We start from the raw sequence: 19,310 nt of genomic DNA, 5'->3' as shown, positions 1-19,310 counted from the left end.
TTTCCCAGAGAAAGCTGCTGTGGGAGCTTCCCAAAAAGAAGAGTTTGCTCTCTGGCCCAAATTAAGGGTAGACAATCAGAACAGAGTCAAAGGCCACAGACAGATCAATGTTTGACTCTTGGAGGAGACAACCACATGCAGGGAGGGATAGGCCAGAGGGTCAGGGCTCAGACTGTTCCCAGGACCTTATGGAAGCTTCCGAAGAAAATCTTCTTTGCATCCTGCAGGTCAAAGGTGACCTCCTGCAGGGCTGCCCTGGAATCATGGTTGAAGTAAGTCAGAGACTTTCTGCCAGCTGTCAGGAAGGATACAGAGCAGATGAGACTGGTTGGAAGAGGGCAGCAGTGACAGATCAAAGGCCCTACCCAAGGCCAAGTGGGGCCTCTCCACAGTGCAAAGCCATGGCGATACCCGGGGTGTCTGTTCTCGTGGATGGTGGGCACCCATGCCTAGCTGCCTGGGGAGACCCACATCTTGGTCTGGGGGTTGGTATCCTTGGACTCATGTTCCATGAGGTTAAGAAAGTAAGCAGCAGCCCCCATCCCTCCCTACTGCCAAGGGTGATATGGGGTCCACAGTCACCGTCCAGCAGAACCCCGAGGATGGGCTGGAAGTCTTCAGCCATCATCTGCCACAGTGCAAAGGCTTCCCGGGGTGTCTCAGGGAGTAGGCGCACGAGGAAGACAATGGTGTGTTCTGGTGGCAGGGTTGCTGGGTAGATGTCACTGGAGAGACAAGGGGTTGGAACAGATTTCAGGGGACTGGGCAGAGATCCTCTTGTTTCTCCATAAGGAACATGGAAGTGTAGCAGAGCACCCCCACCTACCCAAAACTGTCAGTGTTTAACAAGAAGTGCTAAGGCTCCTGGATTAACAGAACCTCTGCTCCTGGAAGCCAGGCTAAGACTACAAGGAGATCCCTGTGCAAGGCCCGCTCCCACTGAGTTCATGTGCTGAGGTATCGGACTAGGCAGGGGAGAGGGATCCAGGCCATGCTGATCCAGAGTCTTGAGTCATGAATAAAATTATTCTTATCAGTCTGCGGCCTCACTGTTGGCCTTTCATCTGCTCTCTGGATAAGAGCCAAGAACTAGAAAAGTACCAGCTCAGATGTGAGTCTCTACTCTGTGGACAGGAACTCACTACGTAGCTAGCATTAGAGTCATGGTGATCCTTTCTCAGCCTCCCGAGTTCTAGGGTTTGAGGTGCTACCGAGCACAGAACAACTCCACAGTTCTCTGGGCACAAGGACCACGATGATCACATGATCCTTCCTAGGGCAGCACTCCATCCCACTACGGAATCTTCTTTTGCAGCAGCTGTCATGATGGGGGCCACTTGTGTTAAGTGGGTACTCTGAGGAAATTGGTCACCTGCCCTGCACTCTCCTAAAGCCCAGAAAGGCAAATAGACAGAGAGCTACAGGAAAAGTCACTCATTTGAGGAGAGGATCAATGAAGGCAAATCACTACTGAGAATGTGGGTAGCTTCGTGGTAAGAGTAGAGACAGAGACAGTGGGGGAGACGAGGGAGCAGAAACAAGACCACCAAACTGCTGGCCCTCCAGGTAGGTGGCTTTGCCTCATGAGTCCAGTTGAGCCACCAGACTAGATCTTGGACTTGAAGAATGGAATCACCTGCTCTGTGCTGGAACCTCCCCACCATCAATGAAGAGGCATGTTGTAGAACATGGCCCTCCAAACAAAACAGCTGCCATCTTCATCAGATCAGCTAACCCCTTCTAACAAGAACCCATGTGACTGGAGGGTGTGGGATCACTGGAGTCTTGCCTGAGATTTTGGCACTCCCTCCCGTACAGTCATTTGTATGCACTTCTGCCCTAACTGCATGTTGCCTTGGGTGTCTAGTGTATAGGTTGGGAGAAGTTAACTGAAGGGGAAATTCATTTATGTGACTATGTGGCAGTCACCATTTGCGCTGGGTAAAGGCTTCTGACTGAGTTGCTTTAGGGTCCTGTAAGTAGCCTCACCCACACTCTGTGAGCGAGCCCAGTTAAATTCATTGGTTCCTGTGGAGCTTATAAGGAAGGGGTAAATGTCATTTTAAGCCTACCCAAGTTGGAAACTCTCACAAGAGCACCAAAGTGTGGCAGAGTGGGAAGGAGGGGCATTTGTGGCAAAGACAAGGAAGGAAAGAAGAGGCTGGTGAAGGAATCCAAGAGATAGTCATTAAGATGAGGGACAGTCATGTATGCCAAGCTTGACATGAGGACCAGGGACACATGAGGACTAGATGGCAAAGTCAAGCACCAGGTACATGTGCCAATCAATAGCCACGCCAGCCTCAAAGGACATTTCCCACAGGAAAGTAGGTCACACGGATGGAAAACTTCTCAATATCACTGCCACCGAGAAAGTGTCAAACCATGTTGAGATGCCACCTTGCACAGGGAGGCCTTGGTGGAGTGGGGAGAGCCTTGCACAGTGTTGGGAGGGTAAATTGGTATAAGCACTCTGGGAAAGAGAATGGAGGCTCCTTGAGAAAGCAAACGTCAGAAGTACCAGATGATGTGGCAAGTCCATGCCTGGGTACAAAGGAAATGAAATCAGACTTTGTGGTCACTGTGCTCCATTCGCCGGAGGCAAGAAATGAAGTCATTCAATAGGACCACTGAATTCTGAGTGAGAGATGGGGCTAGGCTCTGAGGACAGAGAGGTTTGCATGCACCTCAGGCTAGGAACAGTCGGGGATGCTGAAGGGGAAAAGTCACTGAACTGGTAAGTTCAGGGAAGGAAGGACATAAAGAGCTGCAGTGTGGACTCATCAAGGACTGTCAGCCATGCCGTTCATAAGACGGGAAGAAAAAAGACTTTGCTTTCAAAGTAATAAGATGAAAATGTTGGGAGGGACAGCTATGCTTACCCTTATCTAACCATTAACTAAGTTACGCATCTATAGAGAAGACAGTAAGCTGTGTGGGCCTCAGAAGAGCGTATAGGAGGGGCTTTCCCCAAGCTTCTCTCTTGCTTGACCAGGAAACTTCTGCGTGCACCTGCCTGAAGTTTCTAGCTGTTCTCATGGAGGGGCATCAAACGGGGCTAGATTCCCCAGCTTGCTGCCTGCCTCTGGGCCCCAAACTGCTGTGGGCCATGTTCAGTCCACTCATGATCCCCTTTCTTGCTCATAGTAGTGAGCATGAGGTAGTGGTGTGAAGGTCAGCACTTTTACATCTGTGAGGCTTGTTTATATTTTTGTTACGTGCCCAGGCCTCAGTTCTTTTAGATTTGGGACGTGACCCTGATGCTCAGTCATACCATGTGCACCGAAGTTCAGGCTAAAAATGGGACAAGAAGGTATGGGTGCCTACTAGATACTACCAGCTTCGTGGGTCTTCTCGGGGCTTCTTGCAAAGCACCCACTTCTTACAAACCTGGGGTGGCGACAGATTTTTTTCAGTCAGGATACAGAGTCTATACACAACCACATAGAACAGTACCATGGCCTCCATGCAGAATTTTGTGAAATGTGAAAGATCTCTGGGCCACATAGGAAAAAGACTCATGCATGGCTTCAAGTCATGCTGGGCACGGAGCCTAATTCCACACACAAGACTTTATTAATCTGTCAAATGAGAATTTCTGGAATACAGGGAGTTGAAGCCAGTCTACGGCCTGCTGACATGTTGTCAGAAGCTAGTCAGTTCTGGCACACAGTATGTGGCATGCCCCATACCAACTCTTCCCACCCAAGTTTGCACAGCCCCCTCTCTCTCCCCCATGTCCCTTGGCCCCTCGCACCTGACCCGCCGCACCAGTTGAGCATCCTTGAAGAGAGTGAAGGTTGGGGCCACACCGAAGGCTGAGGGCTCCATGGCCACCCCTCGAATAGAAGCGTACTCCTTTGCCACGAGGCCAAAGGCCACCATCAGATCAAACCCTGGTAGAACAGGGAATGGTGACCAGGAGCAATCAGGAAAGAGGGAGGGACAGGAGCGGAGTCTACCTGGAGATGGGCAGCAGGCTTTAGAAGAGCGGGCCTGAGAAGAGCGCTTGAGTTGGGATCACCAGAACAGCAAGAGGCTGGAGCAGGGTCCTGAAGGTTGGCCATGGGCCCAGCACTGCCTTGCCCTCCAAAGAAGAATCTAGCCCCTTTCTAGCCAGGCTGACATCTGCCCCAGGCAAAACCGTTCCCCTTCCTCAATCTCAGTTCTGACACCAGGAAAATTGCTCATCCAAATGTTTCAGCTTGGAAAGCCAGACACGGGGCATAGTAGAGACTCTGACACATACCTGCCACACTCTGCCCCAATCCAGCTCCAAGTTTGTTCTCTTTAAGAAAGCCCTTGCTGAATTTCCCTCGGACCAGCACAAAAGCCTCTGTAGCCTGAAGACCCCAGGTAAAGGCTGAGGCTGGCTTATGAGCCACTGGATTCATAAGCCCACGATCCATGTCATGATGGGTCCCTCTAAATGCCAGCTCCTTTTGTAGCATTACTTGGCACAAATAAGAGAGTGGAATCACGTAAGTATCTGGTGTTTAACTGTACCACTAGGTGTAGAGAGGGTCTGCCCTTCTGAGGCCTATTTCAAGGAAGCAACCCTGTCTACCAGTCCCTGCCAGCTTCAGGGCGGTGGCAGCCCGAGGCAGGCTCTCTTATTGAATGTGGGTGAGGTATAGCCTTCATACTACAAGGCCTGTCTACCTACCCTGTATGTTTAAGGCATCCCCTTGCTGGACAGAATCCCCTGTCGTGCCTCGTGCTAGGCATCTGTTTTCCACCCTCTTGCATAGTACTCATGAGCACCCCGGGTGCCTGGCAACAAAGAGTCACCTAGGGCCTGACTGTGCCTGGATAGCTCTGTCTCTACCCTCCACACGAGGACGCTAACTTTAGAAACCCTCAGTTCCCCCACAGTGAAGCAGGAAAAAAAAATTCCCTGACAGCCTTGTGGGCCATCTGAGAAGGTACAGGCCTTACCCAGTACCCTGTAGTTGATCCTGGATGCCCCATGACCCTGCCCCAACCTCAGAAAAGTCAAGAAACTCAGAGCAAGCAAACAACAGAACAGAGCTGGCACAAACAGGCAGGACCTACCTGAGAGGGAACTGTTCGGGTGCAGGGCTGGGCAGGCTGCTGAGGGGACATGGAGGGTCTGGTGAGTCACATCAAAGCTAGCCCAACCACCAGAAGGACCACTTCATGGGCAATGCCAGGCCTCTGGTGAGCACAAGTGGACCTATGCCCAAGTAGGCGTCTGCTCTCCTTGCCTCCCTTTGTCACGCCACCCCTGCAGTCTCCATTCCTCACTGCCATCCTGGGATCATACTGAGTAAGCGGATGCCTCTGATTACCCTGTACACCTCAGGCCAAAACCAAGACTCCAGCGGGGACTCTGCCTAAACTCATTATGGGCTCCAATGAACACCAGGCACCAGATGGTAGGGTCAGGGAGATGACTGGAAACAGCATAGGGCTGGAGGTGGGAGTACAGGCTGACCCTGTGGCCAGTACAAGGCAGATGACGTCACAGTCTTGGCTCCAGGTATAGTGGTCATCCACTGAGCAATGAAAGACTGATCATCATAGGCATGTGGATTGTAAGTGGGTGACCCTAAAGAGGGAGGGGGACACTGCAGCTGAGGTAGTTGGCTTCACAGCCTCTGAAGGAAGGTCCTATGCCCTGAGCAGCCGTGGCTCCCAGGTGACTGCTCACAGCTGAGCTTGGCCTTGTGGGTTGGAGGGTTCCAGGCCACCTGAGACCTAGCTGCTTGTGTCCTGTGGCATCAAGGGCAGGTCTCTTCTGGGAAGAACTTTCCATAGTCTCTAGACATTTCCCAGTCACTCTGATCCGGCTTGCTCTATTTGCTTTGGGCACCTTGCTATCCACAGCCTCTCTACATTCTGTGAGGCCACAATGGCTCTGGTGCCTCCTCACTGGCTATGAGGTCTCACTAGCTCTGGGATCTCACTGGCTATCTGGCCAGTTCTGAAGTCTGACGAGGTCTTGCACCTAACTGGACCTTGAGTCTGGCTTTGGCTCGGTATTTGAAATGGCTGCAGCATCGGTGCCCGCTAACCTGTGCGGTATGTGGCAGACACTGCCATGCTCTCCCCTGCTCCATAGACAGCTGAGACCAGGACTCTGTACTTGGTGGCAGACATCAGATCACGAAGTACAACATGGCTGCTGGTGCCTGGTACAGAGATCTGTGGGGGGAGGAGGCCTCTGAGCCTCTCCTCTTAGACTTCCTTCTCCTTTAAAGGCTGTCCATCTTCCACTCCACAAAGAAGCTGCTACCCTCCCTGGCTGACACCCATATGGACTCACCGATTTCTCTGGTCCAGAGCCCGAGGCCAGTGCGTAGTTGAGCCGGTAATGGAGGACATGGCCATTTGGTGGTGTCCAGCTGACCTGCAGGCTGTTGGGGGTCTCCGAGGATAAGACCAGGCTGGCCGGGGGGCTCCTGCTTGCTGCAGCTATCCAGTGGCACAGGCAATATGGAATTCAATGCTTTCCAGAATAGAGGTCCCCATGGCCAAAAGGCCAATCAGCGTCTTACACTCTCACCCGCCAACTCTACACAGTGCTCCTGTTGAGTTCCCAATACTCAACATAGAGGTCTTACATAGAGGTTGTGTGACCCATGCTGGGGAACTTGGACCTCAGCCACCCCAAGATTTATTCCCCTTGTGGGCTCAGATCCAATGCTCCAGCCCAGAGTCTCGGGGTTTGAGAGTATGAGGTCACAGGCATGTGGATCAAGGAAGGCCTGGTCCCCTCTGTCCTGCTCCTGTCCCAAGACCATCTGAATGGAGAACAGACCACCTACAGGGGGTGTAACGAAGGGACACAGGATCGCTGCGAGTGCCGTCCCGGTAGTAGGCAAGGATGGTGATCTCATATTCCACATGCTTCATCAGGTCAGGAAGGATGGCTGTGCCAAGGGTCCCTGGGACAGAGATCTAGAGAAAGGTGGGTGCAGGGGTCCACCTGGGTCATAGGAAACCTCACCTCCAAGAGACAGACTCATAGGCTATGGGCAGACAATTCTCAAGATACAGGACTGGGGTGGGCACAGAGCCTAAGCCTCACTTGGCCTTGGGATCTAGGGCCACAGGAATTTCTCTGAAAGGTTGCCTGCCCTCATGTCCTTACCTCATGGGCCTTTCCCTCTCCCAAGGGCATCCACTTGATCTGATAAACAAGTACACCAGACAAGGCAGTGGCCTGCCATGACAGCTTTACTGCGTCTCCCGGGAGCTCCATCACAGACAGCTGGCTAGGGCTAGGAGCTTTCCCTGGAAGACAGGGTGTATAAATGGAAAATAGAGTGCTGGCCTTAGCGGTTGTTTTCAAAGGCCAGCCACATGGAAGAATGTCCCTGGCCCCTTGTCCAGACACTTGTCCCTACCTGGCCTAGTACAGACAGAACAGACACCCAACATAGGCCCTTCAGCAGGACATAGGGACACAGTTCAGCTGCATCCCAGCTTTGACTTCACAGACTCACGTGTGGTCACATGGCCGGTCAGCACAGAGGAACCACCCCCGAGGTAAAAACAAGTGACTCGGACGGTGTATATGGTAGAGGAAGAAAGTGGGCCCAGAGTGGCTGAGGTAACGTTCCCAGGAACCTGAACCTGTGGGAGGGATACGGGCAGACCTATCTGGAACCTGAGCTCAGAGTGGGGACCCGAGCTCAGGACCTACAGCCAGGACTAGCCTGTGACTCCTAAAATGGAAAAACTGCTGTCTACCATGCATTCCCAGCATGGCCCATGAGTAGAGACTGCTGTCTCATCTTTTAATCCCACAAAACATTCTGCCTCTAAATCAGGTGTGGCCACAGCCTCAGCATGAAATCACTACACATGTATGTGTGCACATGCACGGTATGTGTTCGTGTCTTTGCTTCAAGTCTTCCCCCAATTCCCATCAGACAGAGCCCTTGGAGGGCTGGGACACCATCGACACTGTGTCTCGAACCATCTCAAAGGCTGTGCACAAGGAGGTTAAATAGCAAGAAGGAAGAAGAATATGTGGGGTGAGAGCCTAAGGTTGCTAGGCTCCCCGTGCCTGTGTGGATGCTGCATCTACCTAGGATTCTGGGTCCTCCAGGAAGACCGTGACACTTTTGGGCCCCTGCTCTTACCTGCCCAGAGTGGCTGCCATCTCTAGAGACGTAGCTGACCTTGACCAGGCGCATGGGCCTCTGGGCTTCCCAGGACACGCAGGTTGAGTTGTAGCGCACATCTGAGAAACTCAGGTGTCTTGGGGGCCCGGGGACAGCTGCAAGGCACAAGGCCTCAGGAGCTGCCATCTTTACCCTTGGGACTGAGGAAAGGGTGGGAAGCCCTAGGCCTAAGGAGATATGGGTCGTCTGTGGTTACCTGTGATCTCCCACCCTAGACCAAGCTAAAGAACAGGTTAACTGCTCCGTCAGAGGTTCTCAACCTGGGGGTCCCACACCCTTTGGGAATTGAATGATCTTTTCATAGGGTTTGCCTAAAACCATCCAAACCACAGATATTTACATTACAATTCCTAACAGTAGCGAAATCACAGTTATGGAGAAGTGACAAGAATAATTTTATGGTTGGGGGTCACCACAATATGAGAATTGTGTCAGTGGGTCACAGCATTAGGAAGACTGAGAACACTGGACCGTGTGAACAGACACTCACTGGTCCTGGCCCGGATGCTCTGGGCCTCGCTGGCCTCTGGTCCCCGAAGGCTCTGCACTGAAACCTCGTAGTCCTGGCCAGGCTCCAGACCATCCAGCAGTACCTCAGGCTGTCTGACAGGCACCTGGCAGGGACATGGCAACACAGTACTCTCTGCACTGAGCCCACCATCTGCCCCACCCCATCTCTCTCTCCCTGCTTCTCACCTCTCTCCTTTGCTCCGCCCCAGTGGAGGCAGCTAGCCAGTACCGCACCAAGTATTGAGTGGCCCCAGCAGAGGGCTGCCAGGTGAGGTGGAGAGTCCTGGGTGTCGCTGCAGCTAGGATCAGTGGCCGAGGTGGAGGCAGGGGTGCTGAGGACAGGATGATCATTGGGAGAACCTCAGGGGAATTGTGACACATACAGAGCTCATATACATGAACAACAGAGCCCTTTTTCCAGTGGCAAGACTTTGAGTAGGGAGGGTTATACAGAAGGCCAGGTAGGCAGCTGCCAATCAGAGTTCAGAATTCTAGGTCACGTGTGTCTCAAATGTCAGTGGGCTAACAATTCTGGGGGAGCCAGATCACCCCACTGGCCTAAGGCAATTTGCTACAGAGGAGGTGAGGGATGTAGTATCCAGGTTCACAGTTCAAAACCTCACATACTTTATGAGGGTGCCTCTGTGAGTGACTGGAAGAGGCAGATCCAGAGGCACAGAGCAGAGCTGAGGTTGCAAGGACTGGGTGGAGGTCAATGAAATGTCCTGCTTCCTCTGGGGAATGAATACGATCTTGGTGCAAATATCTTTTACTATACTGCTTTCTGCTTGTTTGTTTAGGTTTCTGTCTTTTGAGACATGATTTCCTCTATCTAACCCTGGTTGTCCAGGAATTCACTGTGTAGACAAAGCTGGCCTTGAACTCACAGACTCACTTGCCCCTCTAATGCTGGGATGAAAGGTGTGTGCTACCATAACTGGCAAAGCCCTGAATACACTAATGGTTATCTGTTGTCCCCTGTAAGTGGGTGAGCATGGGCGCATGAGCCTCGTCTTGGTAGAGCTGTTAATCAGAACTTATTGTAGGTCCAGCAGGAGCTGTGAGCCAGTGGCCTCGACCACATGCTGTCACCAGATGGTATGGGAGCCTTAGGACGTCATAGCAGCAGTGGTATTGAGCCCTGGTGTGCTGCCGCCATGTTCAAAAGAGGACACCAGGGTCAGAGAGACTTGATCCCTAGCCTCTTGTGGCTAGTGGGAAACACTTTAGACCAAGAGCTGCCCTGCTGGTACTATCCCCAAAGGGCAGAACTACACAAAAGTCACCGTTTTACCTGTGGTTGCCCGGCCTTGCAGGCTCTTGCCAACCCCACTCTCATAGACAGGAAGCACAGAGATCAAGTATTCTGTGTTGGAGGTCAGGTTTCCAAGCTCCATGGATGAGACAGGCCCCTCCACCACCACCTGAGCAGGACAACTCCATCAACAGGGTGTACACTTGGGAAACATGATACCACCATCCTGGGAGCTTGGGTCCCCACATGGAGCAGCACCAGGACCATGGGGACATGTTACACTATCAAACCATCCGCTTTATCAGTGTGTCCTCAATACCAATCTGGTATCTGCAGTCACAGCCCGGAACCCCACATTTCAACGTGGTCTGTCAAGATGGGGTGCATCTGTGTACCCACCCACTCCCAGCAGCACCCTGGATCTCTGCTCTCATGTGGACTCATTCACCTGAAGGCCCTCCAGTGTTCACCCTCATCAGCAGAACCCACCCAAACCATGCTGAGTCCTGTCAGCTGCCCCAACTCCCAAGGATGGTCTTAGCAGAGGCTGAACCAGGGGACCCCTCTTACCTCCTTGGGGGCACCACCCCTAGAAGGCTGCCATACAATTAGATACTTGAGGGGTGAGTATAAGGCCGGAGTCCAAGACAAGTGGATACTGGATGAGGTGACGTGGGTCAGGATCAGTCTGGTGGGCATGGGGAGGGGGTCCAGGACCCGAGCTCCTGCTGCTGGTTTGACTGTGAGGAAAGATAATCAGGGACCAAGCAAGCACATCCACATACTCCCCCTGGTGGCCATATACAGGAGGGACAGGAAGATCCCATACCCCCCAACCCCTAACATACACAAGGAGGAATCCCTCTGGTTTAGGCTACACTCCCCTTCTGTGCCATGAAATCCTCCTGTTCCACTGTCATGGTGCTGCATCCTTACCTGGGCCTCTGCCCTGAATTTTTTGGCAGATGAGACGGCTGAGCAGAGGAGCTAAGGTGGCCAGCTGAGGGAAGTCCAGCACGTTGTGGACAGTGATGTCCAGCGGCTGGGATGCCAGGAGCTTCAGCTCAGTCTCATCGACATTCTTCACACCTTTGGGGATCAACAAGCCACCCTCAGACTCTTGTTCTACTTACAGACAAGACCACGAGGGAGAGACCTACCCGAGTTCCCAGCGTCGGGGGTTAGGGCACAAACTGAAGCCATATGTCCTAGATTCCACAGGGTCTCAGTGGAGCATAGGAATGGGCCAGGGAGGCCAGTGTGCTTAGCTCTGGGGGCTCTGGGAAGCAGGCCAGGCTATGTGGATGCTGGTGTCAGGTACCCACTCATGGGGTGAGGGCCTCCTGGGAGAGTGGAGCTCCTAGAACAAGCCCCTACACTTAGAGTTTCCTTCCCATCAAACAGTGCAGTAAATGTGGTTGATGCCCTGGAGACCACTTGGAACAGTCCTCGCTTGAGGAGCAAATGAGGAAGGGGAAGTGCTGTCAGGCACAATGGCAGCTGCCAGGCAGGGGACCAGTTTGAAGGTTACTTGCAGTGTGAGTTGGAGAGTGGCAGGGAATTAGGGATGGTCACAGCAGGGGAGGCAGGGACAGATTTTTGCAGATGCACCTCTGTGGAGCAGGACTCACTCTCTAGGCCCCGTGGGCGTGGAAGCTGCAGGTCAACACTTATAATGTACCCAAGGTTTTAGCAGAGATGGTCAAGTCAAAGCGTAGATATGCCTGTCACCCAGAGCCCACCCCAGCCATGGGCATCCCAACCCAGGGCTCAGGCACTGCTTGGGCTTACCCACAACAAAAACATCGATGTCCTGATCCTTAAGGATTCCGGCAGCTGTGCGCACATCATCCTGAGATTTGCCATCTGTCACCAGAATCAACACTTTGGCTGCCTCTGGACGGACACCGGCTGCTGGCTTCAGGTTCTGCCCCAGCACGTGGGTTAGGGCAAGGCCTTGGGAATATGAGGGACAAAGTGATAGGCAGTCACTAGGACCTTCTCCTCAGATGCCCTCTCAACCACAGGTGGCCCTGGCACTTGATCCCAGGACTCTCTGTTCACTTTTCATCTGTCTTGCTCTGCCAGGCTAAAGGCACTTGGGATCAGGGATGGCTCCCCCTGGGGAGAGTACCTGTAGCCCAGCAAGACCCTGCCTAAGCCACCTGTGAGGCTGACAGTCCAGCTAAGTAGGACCGAGAGAGAAGCTACCTACGATCAGTACAGACCCTTGCTCTCAACAAGGTGCCTGAAGTTCCACACTTTTGCCAAAGGTTGGGGTGGGTGGTGGTGGTTGATTTTCACCTGTAAAGTGTGGGGTGGGCTCACACAAATGTTCGGGGACAGAAGGGTCAGAAAAGGGTTAGCAAGAGGCTTTAGGATAGCTAAAGGCCCTCAAGGCCCAGGACATACCTGTGAACGTGTTTCCTCCCTTGTAGTGGAGGTGGTGTACTGCTGCTAGTACTTGCTCCTTGGTGTGGAAGGAGTTCAGGTCCCACTCGGTCTGGGGGTCTCCGCTGTACTGAGTCAGGCCTAGGGGTGGACTTTGGTTGCTCGGTTGAGGTTTTTGCATCGTGGGGGTAGAGGTAGGACAGCAAGCATGCTGGGCGAGTGTTGTGCTACTGTCTCCTCAGGCTCAGTTTTGAAAACCAGATCCACAGAATTGCCTGCCCTGGGTATGGCATCTGGGAGTCCCACTCCCAGAAAATGACATGTTTTCAGGGCCCAGGGCTTGCACAGAGATATCACCAGAGGGACTCATTGGGAGCTAGCCATTCCTGCAGACCATAACAACAGCCCTGACTCACAGAGGAAGTGAGTCATGACTTGACCCAGATCAAGTAGGCTTCCATCAGCCAGGTTTCTTAACTCTCTTGGCGGTTGAGGGACCTCGAGAGGCTGAAGCAGTCACTATTCTTTTCTGAGGGCCACCCTTCTGCTAGTGAGGACTCAAGAAGTCCAATCCCCCCCACCTCCCACTGGCCACACACACAAGGGCAGGGCAAAGGACAGTACCCACCTACTTGGACTTTATCTGGTCCTATTGCAAAGTGTGAGATGATGCTGGCCAGGAAGTCTTTCACCTGCTGGAAGTGGTTGTGGCCAATGCTCCAGGACCCGTCCACCAGGAAGATTATATCAGCGGGTGTTGGGGGTTTGCACTGGAACTGGGGGTCATCTGAAGCAGGTAGTAAGGAGTGAGGACACCTCAAGTATTGGAGAACTGACTGGAGCCCTCAACATACTCTTCCCTGGGATATTGTGGGGTCAGCATTTCCAAGGACCTTGTGTCTCACCAGGCTTAGAAAAACCCTCATGTATCTTAGTTTGGGGTTTCAGTTCCTCTAAATTCCTTCACAGAGGGCTGACTACAGCCTCAGTTCTAGGGGTCACTAAAGAGCCCTTGGCAGTACTATGTCTGAACCTGACAATTTAGTCCCTGGTCACCTGGTATGGCTGGGACTGTCAGCATCACAGACAATCCAACCTGGGCAAACTGACAGGAAGATCAGATGGGGAAAGTAGCAACCAGAAACTTCTGTGGCCTCAGGACATCCCATCTCCTTAGAGTTCTTTGTAGATAAAATACTCCTACCTGGGGCCCCTGATAATTTGACAAAGATGGCACCTTACAGACCTCAAAAATTGAACACAGCCATGTGATTCCTCTGTGGCTTCTTATCCTCAGTCTAAAGGGGAGGCCCAGGCCTGCCTGTAAGACTCTGGAGGAGGGGTAGCAGTGTACCAGAAGACCTTATCCATAGCAACAGAGCAGGGCACAGGGTCTGGACATGAGGGAGTAATACCCAAGTCTGAGGACAGAAACCTTCCCATGGCTCTGTGCTGCTGGATGTCCTTATGTGATGGGAGACAGATGAGGACATCTCACCCCATTTGACTCCACAGGATAGAGCTTACCTAGCTTCCCTTGCTTTCCCACAGAGGCTGCGGTGTGGCTCTGCCTCTCCAGGTCAATGGTTGGCTGAGCAGAGTCTTGTACTACAAGGCCTTGTTTGAGTTTCCTCTGATCCTTACTGGCCACTCCTGGAGGAGGGGGAGGGGTCACAATGCTACCATGCACCATGCCCTAAGCTAGGGTTCTAGAGCAAAGACCACCTTGCCCCTGTACGTAAGATTAGTGAGTCCAGGAACATAACAGGTAATCCTAAATTAAAACTAGAACATGTGGTCAAATACAAATAAGAACTTCTGGCCATATGACAAGAGACGTGGGAAGCTTCACAGGGCTCCCCTAACCCCCAGGATTTACTCTTACCCCACTCTGACCCACCAAGAGTGGGCAGGTCCCTGCTTGAGGTGAAGGCAATGCTGGGCTCAGATGTTTTCTCAGAGTCTGGGCTCCTCAGAGGGAAGGAGGTAGGCTCCAGAGTGGCTCCTGCCAGCCTCCGGCTGCCTCTATCTAAAGACTGGCTTTTCAGATCCTCAACTGAAGAGAGAAGAGGGACTGTCAGGACACCAGCCCCCCCCCCCCCCCCCCCCGCGTGTAGGAGCAGGGACTTGGAGCTTAGGGGTTTGAGCTCTTCCTGGAAGGAGAACTCTCAGACTCATGGGAGATGAGCAGCAATGTCAGGAACAGGGGAAAAAAGACCCAAGTACTTCACAGGCAAACTGCTTCAGGGCACAGCCAAAGACCTTCCAACCAAATCACCCCTGCCTGGGTGCAGGAGCACTTACTGCCTGGGTGCAGGAGGACTTACTGCCTGGGTGCAGGAGGACTTACTGCCTGGGTGCAGGAGGACTTACTGCCTGGGTGCAGGAGGACTTACTGCCTGGGTGCAGGAGGACTTACTGTCTGGGTGCAGGAGGACTTACTGCCTGGGTGCAGGAGGACTTACTGCCTGGGTGCAGGAGGACTTACTTACAAACTCCCTTTGTGCCAGCAGGACCGGCTCAGAGTCAGTGAGCTTGAAGATCTGCAAGGTGTAGCTCTTGGAAGGGCTCAGGCCACCCACAGTGGCCTTGGGGGTCTTGGTGGTCAGTATCAGCTCCTGTTCCAAGTCCCCTAGGTGAGGGTGGAGAGTTGTTGAGACTTCCAAATTTACTGTACATGTGAGTGCATACATGCAGGTTGGTGTGTATCCATTTTAACGTGTATGTGTGCTGTGCATGTTTGTGCATGTACCACTTCATATGTACTATGTGGAGTATGCATATGTGAATGTGGGTGGATGTTTGTATGTGTGTGTTGTGTATGTTTGCATACATATGTACACATGGAGTATATGAATATGTGTGCTCCATGTGTATATATATCCTCAGGTAGTATTCATGTGTACATGTACATGTGGGTAGGTGTATGTGCACTACATATATGATCTGCATGCACATACACAAAATGCATGTGTGTGTATATGTGAGTTATGTGTCCTTGTGCTATATGGGTATACATGTACATGAATGTGTGTGCATATGGGTATGTGAATTACACATGGATTATGTACATAGTAAAAGAAATCATCCAAACCAATCCCTGTTGAGTTCAGGGAAGAGAACAGGATGGATGTCAGATGGGAAAGAATCTCTGGCAGCTGAAAGAGGTCTCCTCTTTGAAAGAACCTGTGTTTGCGGGAGAACGGCCACCTTTCCTTCTTTGGAATGCTGTCTTCTAAGATAGGGACGGATTCCAGCACTAAAAGCAATCACAGCCAGGCCTGGAAGTCCGTCCTCTCAGTCCGTCTCTCGAGGCAGAGGCAGAGGCAGGGGCAGGGGCAGGGGCAGGGGCAGGGGCAGAGGCAGAGGCAGAGGCAGAGGGAGGCAGAGGCAGAGGCAGAGGCTGTGAGTTCAAGGCTTGTCAACAAAGCAACCTCCAGGCTGCCCAGGGATATACAAGGAAACCCTGTCTCAGAACAGAACAAAGTGAAAACCATGTGATTCCAAAGGAACCCTGTTCTATCTGGGGGTGGGTGGGGTGGTGTCAGAAATGACCTTGTAATGGATCTAGGAGAGACACCTAGACTTATGGACGTACTTGCACAGCCATGTCTCAAACAACAGGGAGTAAGAATGAGTCCACGCGGGAGGAACACAACACTGTTTTCCCACAGCGGGCAGATCCAGACCTGCAGTGGCCAGGCAGGGAGCCACAGGCCAGCAAACTTCATTTGTTTTGTTTTAGCAGCAGAAGGTGGACTCAAGCTGGGTGTGGCGGCACAGGCCTGAAGTCTAAGCATGCAACGGGCTGAGGCAGGAGAATTACTGAGTTCAAGTCTAGCCTGAGCTACATAGTGAGGCTGTATCTCAATTATAAGGAAGAAGAAAGGGAAGACAATATTTTAAAAGGACAGACTGTCACACTGACTAAAGAGAATGCTCTGGTCAATGTCCCCCTTTCTATTACGTTAGTGTTTTATAACTTTTAGCTTTATGGATTCACTTTGCTTTATGTTCTTTTTGTTTTTATAATTTATTCTTTTCCTTCTAGTTCACCTGAATTTGCTTTTTCTGTTCTATGTAACATAATATGGATGCTTAAATTCTTAGGTTTTTTTTTTTTTTTCCCTTTCCTCTTTCAATACCAGGGCTCCACACATGCTGGACAAATGCTACCACTGAGCTAAGTCCTCAACCTACTAAACTGTTTCTTCACTTTTGGAGCTAAAGCTATTAGTCTTCCTCTAAGCAACAGAAAAAATAAACACAGCATTTATGTAGCTCAGGTTGGCCTTGAACAGGGGATCCTCTTGCCTCAGCCCCTGAAATACTGAAATATAAGTGTAACCTGTCACACCTGGCTTGTCATCATGGCCCTGTCCCTGATGGAGGGCTGGCTGGGGTTCGGGCACTCTCCCTTCTCCATGCTCACCGCATGCTATTCCAGGCTATTCCTGGCACCTTCTGGGTACAGGAGAACACAGAGGCCTCTCCAACTGCATCTGCTCTGTGTGACTGTGGAAAGGAACTCAGAACCGATAGAAACAGCTCTGCTAAAGATGGTGCGGGGAGCAGCTGGCTGGAGCAGGCTCAGTGAATTGTACTGACTGTGTGAACTCATTCCCACAACCTTATTCAAGTGGAAAGACTCGGGCCTGAAGAAGATGGAAATGAAATGTGATATCTTTTATATCAAAGTGTTAATGAGACAAAGGAGATTCCATCTTTAAAGAAAGTTGCTTTTTTTTTTTTTTTTTTTTAAGGCATATGAGGTGGGATGGGGAGTCCCTGTCTACACCTTCTGCACCTTCTAAGATCTAAGTCTGTGCTCAAGGTTACATCCTGTTCTCAAAAGTTGCACCTGGCTCATCAACTATGTTGCTTTAAGTTGGACAAGAAAAATCTGAGACCTGATCTGATCACTCAGAGTGAAGTACAAGACCTTTTTCATTAGGAACAAAACCACACTGGGACCTCTGACTAGGTGTACCCACTTACTTGCTTAAGCTTACCCACACACCATTCTGCAGAAGGAAGACTTTGAGCTTTGCCAAAATCCAGAATAACAAACTATGGATTGTGTGGTCATTTTCTTGAGACCCTAGACCCAATTCCAACAGCCCTAACAGAAGAAAGAGAGAAGCCTAGTAGGGAGACAGCCCTCCATACCTGCCATAGGTGTCACCTGCACCAAGTAGCCAAGGCCACTTTCCTCTGTTTCCCTCCACTTCATCTGCAGCTGGTCCTCAGGCAGTACTGCCAGCCTCAGACGGCTACTTACTGTAACAAGAGGATTGGAAATTGGGGTGTAAGGCAGACTTACCAGTGACCAACTGACTACCTCCAGAAGCTCTTAGTTCCCTAAGAGCCCCCTAGTTGTCTTTAGAGTCTGTGGCCTCATAAGGATCCCACATCCTTGTGATCTTCCATGATGAGACCACACTGGTAGTTGCAGGAGGAGGGAGTCTAGTTCCACCATTGCAAAGGAGGACCACACCAGCACCCAGGAGGGCAGTGTTCGCCCTGTGATGACCAGAGGTGCAGAGGTAAAGCTCAGGGCCGTGGCAGCTGTCTTTGGCCTTGCATGCACACTCTTGTGCACAAAACACACCCCCCCATACACACAAAGCTAGGTGGATGTATCCCCTGTGGGCAGATTTTAGGACCTCAGCTGGAGCTATGGTTGATGGCTGTATGCTTATGTGCACATGCTGTGTCTGTGCAGACCTGTGCCTACACGTGGGTATGTGTGGGATGCACACCAAGCCTCAGCTCTCAAACTAGGAATGGCAGTGTGGTGACGAGCACTGTCATTTAGTGGATCTAAGGTCACCTGGGACATCAGACTCTGGAGATGTCCATGGAGGATTATCTTGATTTCGTTAGCTGACGATAACAATGTGGAGAGACATATTTTAATTGCAGATGGGGCTATTCCCTTGGCAGGGGCTATAAGAAACTGAAATAGTGCTTTCTGATGGTGGATGCAGTGTGACTGGCTGCACCCTGACCCATGAACTAAAATAACCCTTTTCCCCATAAGTTGCTTTTGTCAGCATTTGCCACAGCAAAAGGAAAAAGAAATAAAGACAGGGTAATCCTGTTATGAAGGAGGGAGAACCTTAGGGCCTGTGCTGACCTCCCAGGAAGCTTCCGGACTCTGCTACAGACAGCTAATTTTGGAAAATGGGGACAGAGGCCTCTTCTAGTGTCCCCACCATGTGCTGGGGCACAGAGAGATAGGCAAAGACTGAGGGTGCCTGGGACAGACACAATGACCCATTCAGAATGAACTCTTTTGGGATGGGCTTGGCTGCTCTGACCGTGACCTACTGAAAGGCAGGAATGTGTCAGGATGAGGCGGGGGTTCTGACAGGCCAGCTGTGAGCATGGATCCCCACTCTTGCCCATAAAGAGCTTTTTGTTTCTTTTCTCTCGGTGTTAGGGGGTTTTAGCACTCCCGGCTCAGAGACAGTCCGCGTTCCCCTCCCTAACCTCAGCTGCACCTCCCACAGCTGGTCTCTGAGGCCCCACCCACCCCAGTCATGCTGAGACCTGAACTGCAGGAACAGCATTTGTGGGCCTTGCAGAATCACTCTAAGCTGTTCATACAGCAAAGCCTTCCTTCTAACTGAAAGCGCAGCCTACAAGCCCCACCTTGGGGTTCCTCTGTTGGAACAAAGGGAGCTGAGGGACTTGGCCATGGGGCAGCCACCTCCCTGGGCATGCTGGGAAAGGAAGTCTGTGGGGCTCCAGGCAAACCTGAGTTAGAACCACCGACAGTGCCGTGGGTAGTAGTGGCAGGAAGAGATTGGTGTCATCTCAGAAACAGGTTCAAACCAATCAGGTGTCATGAGGAACATACATACTGCTCCTGGGAGCTAGATGTAGCCATGAGTGGGGACACAGAAACACGTCTTCCAGGGACCCACCTGAGCCAGCAGCTCTACCGGAAGGAGTGTGCAATACAGACCCTCCCCAAGTCCTGTGCACATCTC

General features: G+C 51.8%; 1 protein-coding gene across 1 annotated transcript in view; it reads right to left on the bottom strand.

Annotated features, from left to right (window-relative positions):
• Positions 1-19,310, bottom strand: part of COL20A1 (collagen type XX alpha 1 chain) — a gene marked incomplete at its 5' end in the record, with an annotated part of 30,965 nt that overhangs the window by 9,797 nt on the left and 1,858 nt on the right. Inside the window, 22 exons of the mRNA XM_080925590.1 lie at positions 186-295; positions 583-725; positions 3,758-3,896; positions 5,056-5,094; positions 6,039-6,168; positions 6,290-6,438; positions 6,792-6,924; positions 7,118-7,260; positions 7,473-7,602; positions 8,115-8,251; positions 8,647-8,770; positions 8,853-8,998; positions 9,961-10,090; positions 10,492-10,661; positions 10,858-11,010; positions 11,713-11,877; positions 12,334-12,453; positions 12,941-13,099; positions 13,840-13,965; positions 14,198-14,368; positions 14,801-14,944; positions 17,482-17,592. Of these exons, the coding sequence (XP_080781716.1) occupies positions 186-295; positions 583-725; positions 3,758-3,896; positions 5,056-5,094; positions 6,039-6,168; positions 6,290-6,438; positions 6,792-6,924; positions 7,118-7,260; positions 7,473-7,602; positions 8,115-8,251; positions 8,647-8,770; positions 8,853-8,998; positions 9,961-10,090; positions 10,492-10,661; positions 10,858-11,010; positions 11,713-11,877; positions 12,334-12,453; positions 12,941-13,099; positions 13,840-13,965; positions 14,198-14,368; positions 14,801-14,944; positions 17,482-17,592 (2,972 nt within the window). The remainder of the gene's footprint in view (positions 1-185; positions 296-582; positions 726-3,757; positions 3,897-5,055; positions 5,095-6,038; positions 6,169-6,289; positions 6,439-6,791; positions 6,925-7,117; positions 7,261-7,472; positions 7,603-8,114; positions 8,252-8,646; positions 8,771-8,852; positions 8,999-9,960; positions 10,091-10,491; positions 10,662-10,857; positions 11,011-11,712; positions 11,878-12,333; positions 12,454-12,940; positions 13,100-13,839; positions 13,966-14,197; positions 14,369-14,800; positions 14,945-17,481; positions 17,593-19,310) is intronic.

Source organism: Micromys minutus, assembly GCF_963924665.1.
Source record: "Micromys minutus genome assembly, chromosome: 11".
NCBI lineage: Eukaryota > Metazoa > Chordata > Mammalia > Rodentia > Muridae > Micromys > Micromys minutus.
Note: the sequence above shows the minus strand (reverse complement) of the source record. Positions and strands in the feature narration are given on the sequence as shown.